This window comes from Mixophyes fleayi, chromosome 4 (assembly GCF_038048845.1).
Source record: "Mixophyes fleayi isolate aMixFle1 chromosome 4, aMixFle1.hap1, whole genome shotgun sequence".
In the NCBI taxonomy this organism is placed as follows: Eukaryota; Metazoa; Chordata; class Amphibia; order Anura; family Limnodynastidae; genus Mixophyes; species Mixophyes fleayi.
This window is the reverse complement of record NC_134405.1, coordinates 139,130,711-139,141,888: the sequence shown is the minus strand read 5'-3', so window position 1 is coordinate 139,141,888 and position 11,178 is coordinate 139,130,711. Positions and strand designations below refer to the sequence as shown.

General features: G+C 38.9%; 1 protein-coding gene across 1 annotated transcript in view; it reads right to left on the bottom strand.

Annotated features, from left to right (window-relative positions):
* Positions 1–401: 401 nt before the first annotated feature.
* The window catches only part of LMF2 (lipase maturation factor 2), a 49,362-nt gene continuing 38,585 nt past the window's right edge, over positions 402–11,178 (bottom strand). The window contains exons 11-14 of the mRNA XM_075208481.1: positions 9,508–9,676; positions 7,514–7,625; positions 6,721–6,829; positions 402–2,220 (exon numbers count right to left, since the gene is read on the bottom strand). Coding sequence (XP_075064582.1) covers positions 1,912–2,220; positions 6,721–6,829; positions 7,514–7,625; positions 9,508–9,676 — 699 coding nt within the window. The 3' untranslated portion in view covers positions 402–1,911. The remainder of the gene's footprint in view (positions 2,221–6,720; positions 6,830–7,513; positions 7,626–9,507; positions 9,677–11,178) is intronic.

The following is an 11,178-nucleotide window of genomic DNA, read 5'->3' as shown; positions in this document are numbered from 1 at the left end:
CCCTATCAAATCAAACAGAATTGCAGCTCCTGTTGCTGGACTCATCTTGTATAGTCTCTTGTCTGTACTTTAGTTAAAAATGCCTAGTCAAGAATCTAGTCATGACTAATGAAAAAAATGGGCTATGCGTACCATAATGTTGAATGCTTTGCTAAAATATAGATATGTTCTAACTGCAGCTCCACACAAGCTATATGCATTATAAGTAAACTCATGATGTCTTGGGTCTTGCAAGATTTATTTAGGCACTGTTATTTGACGGATGGTGAAGAAAATGAGTGTTCATATCAGCAATTACATTTTTCATGCAGCAGACCCAAATCAACCACACAATACAGATGTTTCACATGCAGATAGTCTGTGGCTACTCCGCATGAATTTCAAAAGCAATGACACCGATATGCAAATACAGATTTATTACAAAATACAAAACTTATCATCATCATCACATTGTGCATAAAATCCAATAGAACTAGAGCTTCTTTCTGAACAAAAATGGTGACACTATGAACATAAAATACAGAGCACTAGGTTTGGAAGTTAGGTTGACAATGGTTTGCAAAACACCACTAAAAATAAGTTTGGTTCTGATACAGTTTTTTTTTTTGTTTTTTTTCTAATTGTAGCCCAGGAAAAAAAAAAACTTGCTACTCTTTGAGGTGGTGCAGATGTAGAAAATTGCAATTCTGCATTTATCATAAATCACAAGTACAACACAAAAGAATGGTGAAGATGAAGCTCGACTATGGGAAAGCTTTCTGTGGGAATAAAATATGTACTTTCAAAGTTACCCTTATGGGCATATATCTTAAAGTTATGATTTTAGGTCTAACAGAGGTCCATAGCTACTAAGCAGCACCAGTTACCCATGATTGATTTATCTATAAAGATTCAATTCACTTTATTTTGCTATTAAAGTGAGAAAACACCCTTGATTTTAAGGAATGATTAGCTAATATTGACTGATCTATTTTAGTCAGAAGTACCCCATGTTTTCCAAAACTGGCTATTACCGATCACTAAGATGTGTACTGTCTCTTTATTTTGAGATACCTCTAAAAGTCTTCTTAAAGTGAAATTTACATGACATGAATTGCTCTGGACAAAGCATTATCTACTTCTTTTTGTACGGGTGTGTGTATTTCTCTGCTGTATATAAAGACTTGGTAAAAAGAAAACAAGCCACCACCCCCAAATAAAAACAAAACAAGCCATGAATACCCAATCACAATTATATATACCTCCTACCCTAAAACAGCAGAAATGGGTCATTTTCAGACACCAATATTCATTTTGTACTATTAGTATTTTTTTTAGCAATGTGTGTTTAACTTATATAATAGTAATAAAGGCACTTATGGCTTCAGATAAGATTCACACTTATAAAGGAACACAAGGCACTTCCAAAACTGAGCCACTTCGTATTTTGGTGGTTTCGCAGTCTAAAATCTCACACGATAAAAGTCTAATTTCCACTAATTGCAAGAATGTTTTTATGGGAATGGAAGCAGAGGGAAAAAAGTTGGCATTTTGTTATTATATGAATCATAGACCAAAGAATGCTATTAATCCCATAGAACCCAACTACAGCAAAAAGGCTTAAGTACTTAAGATGGCGCTGAACATAACAATTGTTTTAGAGTCTACTAATTATTTGTGTCTCTTTTTTTTTTAAAATAAAAGGGGTTATAAAAACATACAACTGCAGTGGTTATGGATCACTATCTATTGGGAGAGGCCATTAGGGAAGAACATAAATACCTGTAAGTGAACACCACAAAGCATATTCCACAGAATGAAGCCCAACCAGTGTATAAATGTTATAATAATGGTTTGCTCAAAGACACAAATCCAAGGTTTATGGACGGTAGTGCTAGATGAAATGTCATCCTCAGGCCCTTGGTCTAGTCATTAGCTCTTTTCACGTCTCTTGCTGTTGTTCACAGCCACCCCTCCAGACCCAGGAACTGCAGAAGATCCCTGTCCACTGGTCACTTTCGGCTTTTTCTTATCACTTTGTGGCTTGCTGTGGCCACGATGCTTGAAAGCTCCTGACCTGCTCCCTCTCCTAAATAAAGCTTGCAGGGAACAGATAACAATTACAGTAAAGAGTAGCGAGTGCAGAAGCAACGGTGCAGGGTAAAGTTGTAAGAAATCTCGAATGAGCCTAAGTGCAGATGGGAGAGGAGCGTCAGGTGACCGACGAGGAGGTGGTTTGTCCTAAAAGGGAAGAAAGAAGAGAGAAAGAATGCATATAAAGCCATTAAAATTGTGAAAGTTATGATATTAGACAGAACCTTTGTGATTTAAGCAAACAGTTTGTATATCAGTATATTACATACTGTAACATGAATCAATAAAATAATTTGAGGGCCATTTCTCTGAGGTTAAACCCAAAAATGATTCTGTTTTTCACAACACACCCTCTGGAATGTAAGAACTCAAGGGAAGGTCCTCTCTGTCTATTGTCTCATGTCTATCTACTGTTCGTTTCCATCATATGCCCCATCATGTCTTGCTATATTCCATGCGAGTCCCTACAGTTTTACACCCATTCATCTATGCTACTTAAATGTAACTGCCTCAGGTATTTGTTATTTTTGCTTACTGTATTAGTGATGTCTTATCTACATTTATTCTATTGTGCTGCGATATGGATTCTGTAGCGCCTTCTAAATAAACAAACACATTGCTGGTTAGTTCAGTGTAATAAGAGGTTATTTTGGACCCTGTGAACCCACCACAACTTGATTTCCATAAAAGTGGGAAAATCACCACAAATATCAACTATTATTATCACAGATTTTTAAGGCTCCACAGTGGAAAAACAGTACATACATAAAGCAGAAACATACAAGCTAGACAAAATAAATGCAGACATGAAAACAAAGGGTGTAGATGACCCTGCTCATTAGAGAGCTTACATTCTAAGTGGGAGAGGTCAAAGTTGAGTGTGGCTCAGAGTGGAGATTGGGACAGTTGCAAGGGTGCAGTAGTGTGAATAGTACTAACTGGGATAAAAGGTAAGATGGAAGAGAATGAGAGAATGGATAAGAGTTTTGGTACCATGTTGGCTAAGAAAAGGGTATATTCTGGCAATGTTTTTAAGGTTGACAGGACTGGGAGAGAGTCTGGATGTGAGGCATAAAGCAGAGGGTGGAGTCAAGTGTGACACCAAGGAAGCAGGCTAGGGAGACGGAGGAAATTGTGGTGTTATTGACAGTGAGGGAGATGTGAGGGGAGGTGGAGATTCTGGCAGGAGGGAAGATAATAAGCTCTATTTGGCTATTTTGAACTTTAGGTATATTGGGACATCCTTGTGGAGATAGCAGAAAGACAGTATTAGAAGGGTAGAGGTCAGAGGAAGAAATATAGGATTTAGGTGTTGTCAGCGAAGAGGTGGTAATGGAGGTCGAATGAGCGAAAAAAATTCTCAAGAGAAGGAGGTGTACAGTGAAAAAATGTAAAGAGCCAAGAACAGCGCCTTGTGGAACGGCAACAGATAGTGGGAGAGAAGGGAGGGATGTGCCAGAGATAGAAACACTAAAGGAGCTGTTCAATAGGTATAAGTGAACCAGGAAAGAACTGAGTCAGGAAGGCCAAAGTAGAAAGTAGTTATTTTAGTGAAAATAAGAGGTGGGTTGGGTTAAAAGTACTTCGATGTACCTGTGGATTTGGGGGCATGAGGTAAGGTGAGGCTGTAGGAAAGGAGGTTGTGGTCAGAGTGGGAAGGCTAAACTGGAGAAACTAGAGATGGCGCGGCAGCGGAAGAAGACAAGGCCAAGGGGGTGTCTATCACTTTAAATGTGCAAATGTTTATTCTATTTCTAGCTTAATTTATTATTTATAAAGTATTTTATCACAATAGCTCAAGTATTTACTCTTTTGTTCTAGTATACCCTGGATACATCACATACAATTGTAACCTAATTAAGCAGTCTGAATCACAAACATGCTTCTAGAACAGAGCGACACAAAAGTTGTAAAAGATCGTAGACAAGTGACAGTTTCAAGCAGCTCAAGTAGGTTGTTCCAGAAATAGGAAGCTCAGTAGGATACAACAGATATCCTATTGAATTTTGAAATCATTTGCAAGCTTCAGGAAGTTGATATTAGTTTAAAAAGTGCTGTACACTGTGGTGGTAAGCAGTCTGTTGAGGTAACTGTATATCCTTTAAAAGCTTTCTGGTCAAATCACCCAGACAGTCATCTACATCTGGAATGAGGGACAGCCAATCTAGATCTTATAACATTTCACAATAGTGTGTTTTATAGTTATACAACAACAACAAAGTCAGATTGAGTTGTAAAGTGTATGAAGCTTGTCAAGTTGAATTTGGGGGACGGTAACATAAACCACATCCTCAAAGTCAATAACTGGCATAAGCATCTGTTGTGCAATGCCCTTTGTGGCCCTGGAAGTTAGACAGGACTTGAGAGATCAGACCGAAGTACTTTATTTTATTTTTTTTAAGGTCAGAGAAGTTTTAGCTGTGTACATACAAAATAGTGTCATCTGTGTACATATACTCAGTTTGCAAATCTGCTTATATGCACAAGTCATTTATTAATACAGAAAGCAGTGGCCCAAAACAGAGTCTTGGGGGGCCCTACAGGTAACATCTATCTGGCTACAGTTGGAACCAGAGAGATACAAACTTGGATTTTCCTGATAAAAAGGAAGTGAAACCACTTTAGTCCATGTGTTACAATACATGAGTGCAGAAAATCTAGGAATACTGCACCAGTCAACTTTCCCTGTTTCATTCCACATTGAAGTTCATTAGTTTTTTTTTTAATAGGGTTGTTAAAATTTGGTTGAAAGATAGATTGAAACGGAATAAGGAAATTAATTGTTCAAGCTGCTGATTGTTCCATAACTTTGAATAAATAGGCATTAAAGAGAAAGGTCTACAGTCAGAAACAAAGCTTTGCCCACTATTATTGTAAATCATGATGACTCTAGCCACTTTCTATGCCTTGGAAATTTAACAAAAAGGAAATAGTAGAGATCAGTCAGGAGGCAATAGGTTTAGAAATAAGCGGGCACCAAGGACTTTGACTGCAACTGGTCTGGCTCACCTTGCTTGTTTAGTTTGACTGTTGTATACATGATTTTATGTACACAATGCACTATTGCATGATCAATAACAATGTGATCTAGAATGCCACAGTGGATCCAGCTAGGGCAGGATGAAAGGATCTAGTATAGGAGTAAATGATTGGAGGGGGTGAGATTGGTCCTTACTGCTTAAGAAATGAGTTGGTTTAAAAGTTTGCGATTTTGACACAGCATTTGCTGTTCTTGTGATCAAACCGATATTGATTAAAGTCCCCACGAACCAAAAGCTAACAGTTTAAATTTAGAGAAACCTTGCTGCTCAGAACAATCAGTAAATTCACACACAGTATCTTTGAATGGCAATAAATGAATTCCTACTCTTAGGGCTCAAGCATGTTTCTGTATGAATTACAACCAAGCTTTTGCATAAACACTGGGCCCCTCATTTATTAAGTTTAGGTATTAAACTTAAAACATGGACATGGTCGACAGACAGCCATTTTGTAAGTTTGACTGTCAGTAATCTTGACATCTGGAGAAAGGGAAGAGCCATGATTTGATTCAAAATCACCTATCAGGGGTAGCAACAGAATGAATAGTAAACATGTAAAAAGAACTGTTTATACCCTGTGAGAGCGGCATCCACATCTGTTGGATATATGGTGGTAGATGCTAAAAACAAGTCAGCCATCCTTCCAATATTTGTTTGAAAGTACAAAGGTTTTAGATAAACTCGTGTAAAAACTACAGTAATAGTAGACCTGATGGAAGGGGTTTGTTGTACGGCGATTAGAATATGAGATTATAAAAATGTTACCAGCTATATATTGGCTTCTTATTGTAAACACAGATTCAAGGGGCCAGTGGTTAGGCAAATAAGTGGAGGGTGAAGGATGTGTGCAAGGGGCATTTCAAGTGCAGATATGAAAACACACAGGAGAGTTTTTGTGTGTTCATGTAGATGCGTTTCCAAGTAGAGATTTCCCCTCCTGTTTAACTCCTGGGTAACTTGTACTAGTCATCATCGTCAACAAGTATATAGAGTAAGCAAATTCCATAGCACTTTACAAGACTATTAATACTTCAAATCTCACTTGTAAACAAAAACAATTTGAGAGAAAACACTCTTCAAATTTAGGTCTACCCTAAGGAGCTCTGTCCTAACTAAAGAAAGTGATACATTTTTTTATTAACTATTGACTACTTCCCCAGTAACATCAGAGACTACACAAGGTTGTTTAAATAGATCAGCACACCAGATATTGTGCATACTCAAAAACAGTGTTCGGTGATGTTTGAAGCCATTAGAGGTCATCTGGGGCTCCAGGCACATAATACAATGGCTGTCATTTTGAAAAGATTGGCCTGGAGTGCAGCAGTCACTTGAATACTATATATGCATTCATTGGCTTTGATATGATGTCCCATTACCATTCCATTAGTGTTACATGCGGGACGCGTTACATTAACGTTTTTTTCTATGCAGTTATGTGCTGTTGTGCATTAAAGATGCATGTATAATAACAACATAGTCTGGCCTCCACAAATTTTAGTTATTATAGTCCAATAGTGAATAAAGCATATTTACATTGACAGCCGTTAGTAGCAATGTCTACTCAACCTTAAAACTAAAAGGGTGATTAAGCATCCTTACATACCTTAAGCCCATGCTGGTTCAGAAGGGAGTCCAATGTATGATCTCCTAGGAAAACCATAGGGTAGAATTCCTCAACATGACGTCGGCGCCACCAGTTACTAGATGTGTGTCTGGGAAAGTAAGAGCTAGGAATTAACACTAGAGCATTATACAAATGAGAAAAGATGGAAGCGCAGGTTCCAGAGACTGACAGAAAGAGAAACATAAAGGATGCAACAAAAACCAGGCTAAGCCTGGAAAGAAACATGATAGAAGCATTAAAAGCAGATATCCCCTCATTTTAAGTTTCCATGCCCCAGTTGATAAAGTAGTGTGAAATGATTAAGCTGCCTTACAGTTGAAAAAGACAACAGATTATCATTTTTTTTGCAGTATTAAGGGTTTAACTGACTGCCAAGAACTATTGCATTTCCTAACAGTATAGAGAGCTGAGATTTTCTCTCTCATATATCTATTGGTTTACCCCCCCTTACATTACTATATTATATTAGCTTTTATCTTTCACCCTTCCCTTAACAGAGAATGGGACTCAAAAGGAGAGCCACTAGAGGAGTAAGACAGAAAATTAGAGAACCAGGTAAAAATATGTCCTCATACGAAGCTGTAAAGAGGGCCCTGAGGATACTCCATCGAAAAAGTGTTTGTGTCTTCTGTAAAAGCCTTTTAGGGAAAATAAATATTTGTAATGTTGGAGAGTACTCTACCGAATAAGTCACCCTTCAAGACAAGAGGTTTGCAGCCATTTAGACCACATTATTTTGCAGTGTTAAACAATATAATAATGTGATGCTCACCCTGTTGGATCAGTCTCTGTAAACCAGTATTTGTACAGCTGAGCTCTGATATAATGAGGAGGGTGCGAGTGAAAAGTATACATGGACTCTTCGTTCTGCACCAGTCGTACCACTGTAAAGATGGAAACAAACATTACCCTTATTTTTTGATAGATACTCCACATCAAAAAATGTCATCCAAATGGCTTTGGTTTACATTAGTAAGTGTTGCTTGCTGAATTCTATGTACTGATCTAATTAAGGCACCTGTCGGCTTTAAATTAAAAATTCAAGGGAGAGGGTTATCAACAACACAGCTGCCTGTAAAACAGGGAAGCGTTAGTCAATAGCCATCAAGCCGTCATACTTATCATTTATAAAGTTACAACATATTGCACAGTTAGCGCTGTCTCTAACAAATGATTACAAAAAGCACACCAGGGGACAGAAATAGTTGTGCTGCTTAGTTCAGTGCACCGAAATTAAACAAAACTGCAGAGAACCAGGTGAATAGGATTAATATTTTGCCCATCAGTGTTCTGCCTTCCAGGATTGTAGCTTAATCCAACATCTGCCCTTGCCCCCTACTACCAAAAAGAGAAATGCTATTATTACTGTATTTATAAAATGACAAGGGTCTACTTTATAATTTGATATGGATGTTGCTCTGTGTTTTAGTTACCATTTTATTCACTCTCTTCTATTGTTCCTACTTCTAAAATGCAAAACTTGTTTAAATAAATAACTTACTATATTAAGGTGCAAACGGTCGTGCTCAAACAAAAAAGGCCCTTCCCCAAACTGTTGCAACAAAGACAAATCTCTGGAATGTGTGTTCTGTAGCATTAAGATTCCCCTTCAATGAAACTATGGGGCCCAGGCCATATCACAAAAGAAAAACTTCAGTACATTATTCATCCTCCACCAAACTTTACAGTTGGAAGTATGAATTTGGGTTGGAAGCATTCTCCTGGCATCCATCAAACCAGGTTTGTCAGTCAGACTGCCTGATGATAAGAGTGACTTGTTAGTCCAGAGAATGCATTTATGCCCCAGAATCCAATGTCAATATGTTTTACACCACGCCAGTCGCCGTTTGTCATTGTGCATGGTGATCTAAGGCTTGTGAGCAGCTGCTGGGCCATGGAATCCCAATCTATAAATCTCCCGATTCTTGTGCTCACATTGCTTCCAGAGCCAGTTTGAAACTCTGTAGTGAATGTTGCAAATGGCAAGACAAATTTTACCCGCTATGTGCTTCAGCACTTTGGGGTCTTGTTCTGTGAACGTGTGTGGCCTACTGCTTTGTGCCCGAGCGGTTGTCTCACCTAGATATTTCCACGTCACAATAACAGCACTTACAATTGACCGATGCAGCTCTAGCAGTGCAGAAATTTGACAAACTGACTTGTTGTTAAGGTAGCATCCTATGACAGTGCCACGTTGAAAGTCACTGAGCTCTTCAGTACGACCCATTCTACTGCTAACGATCAACTACAGAGACTGCATATTTGTATGCTTGATTTTATGCAACAGTTAGATATGGATGTTGCTGAAATGGCAGCACGGTGGCGAAGTGGTTAGCACTTCTGCCTCACAGCGCTGGGGTCATGAGTTCAAATCTGTGTGGAGTTTGTATGTTCTCCCTTTGTTTGCATAGGTTTCCTCCGGGTGCTCCGGTTTCCTCCCACACTCCAAAAACATACTAGTAGGTTAATTGGCTTCTATCAAAAATTGACCCTAGTCTCTCTCTGTCTGTCTGTGTGTGTGCATATATATGTTAGGGAATTTAGACTGTAAGCTCCAATAGGGCAGGGACTGATGTGAATGAGTTCTCTGTACAGCGCTGCGGAATCAGTGGAGCTATATAAATAAATGGTGATGATGATGATGAAATGGAATAACACACTAATTAGAAGGGGGTGTCCACATACTTTTGACCATTTAGTGTATTTTATGCACTTCTACTGCCAGTCCTTCCACCACTGTCACATGCAGTAATCTCTATTACTCACCATCTTTATTTCCCTGTAGAAGTTGATAAACAAAGCTGGTAAACCAAGGACTTTGTGAATGAGGCCCAAGAGCTGCAAACCACATCTGCCAATCCAGGCGTGGTTGATGAGGTGCGACTACTGGAGGAGCTGAGCTCACATTTCCTGGCTTGTACATGAATTCTATCTCCTGGTGGAAGAACAAGGAAAGAGGATTTAAAAGACAAATGAAAGTTAAAACCATAACTGTCTAAGCCTTTATTTGCCAGAAACACACCTATAATGATTTTCTTTTACATTTACATACTGCAGTATTCACCATAAGGTATTGGATCTCAAGCCTGTCTATAAAGAGAAAAGCAGCATCTTCCTACTCGGATATAAACTAAACTACTTATGTTCATTCCTGAGCTGTAATTATAGCAGAAGAAACAGTGGTTCCTCCTCCCAAAGTTCCCTCATTCCCTAGTATATTTTAATTAGCCTATTTCCCTCATCTTACGCTTGCAGCTACATATCGATTTGTCTTACACTGTCAACCACACGCCTCAAGCTCAGGACTTTCAGGGAGGCTACCATAATATGGTTCATAGTTATGGGACAATCCTTTAATTAATTGTAAACTCATCCTTTCCAAAAGGCTGCCCACGCTCAGGCTTTCCATAGAACAGAGTTTCCTCTAAAGCACCTGTATAGGATTGAGAGGACTACAACATGGTTACCCTTTGTTTAGGGATAACCAATTGAATGTACTATTTTTACTCCATTGCTCATCCACATCAAAATTTAAGCTACATATGGGTTATTGAAAAAAGCCAGCCCACTCTCTCTGAGCCAATCATGAAGAATTATTCATTATGGAAGGACTTTATAAACCATGCATGGTACACCAATCACCACTATTGTTTATTCCCTGAAGAAGCCCTGCTGGGCGAAACGCGTAGGTCCGTATGCTTATACTATTTCAACAGTTGTATACACCATATTCTGCTGGAACATCCTAACTACATCGATAGCCGGCAGGAATAGCCAGTAACTACTCATCGCTTTGCTACACCACGCATGCGCACCACCAGACCTACTGCATTCAAAACGCTGTTTACTCCAGCAATCTACATCAGACGCCCCCCGGTCTCAGGGGAGGTAAAAGATCTACACGGGACTCGCTGGAAGAAACTTTACCACACCGTTATTGAGCGAGTCTGGCTTCATTCTTTTAGATCTGCATGTACTTTATCCATCTATTCTGCATCTCATTGCTGGGATGTTTCATCCTATTTGGACTCGCAGTTTACATTTGCAATACCCAGTCAGAATTGATTCCCCTCTTGCATATTCATCTATTTTTCATCCACTTCATTACAAGGACACTTTGAATACCTGAACATAATTGTTCACCACTTGATTTTTCATTGTGAGTTACACAAGCAGCGTTTGGATTATTTGCCTAACAGGACTATGAAACAAAATTGAGAGACTGCGGTTTGTTTATTGGTACATTATTTTGAGATATTATACCTTTTTGCATTTACCCTTGAGAGTAGGGGTCCACCTCCACCCACTCTCCTCCCATAAGCAGCACAATACATAATCATTCTTAGAGGGAAGCACGGACTTCTCCCCCTTTTGTTTCTATAATTTGAAAACATACTTAATAGCCTAACACGCCCAGCGCACATGTGAAAGACGCAC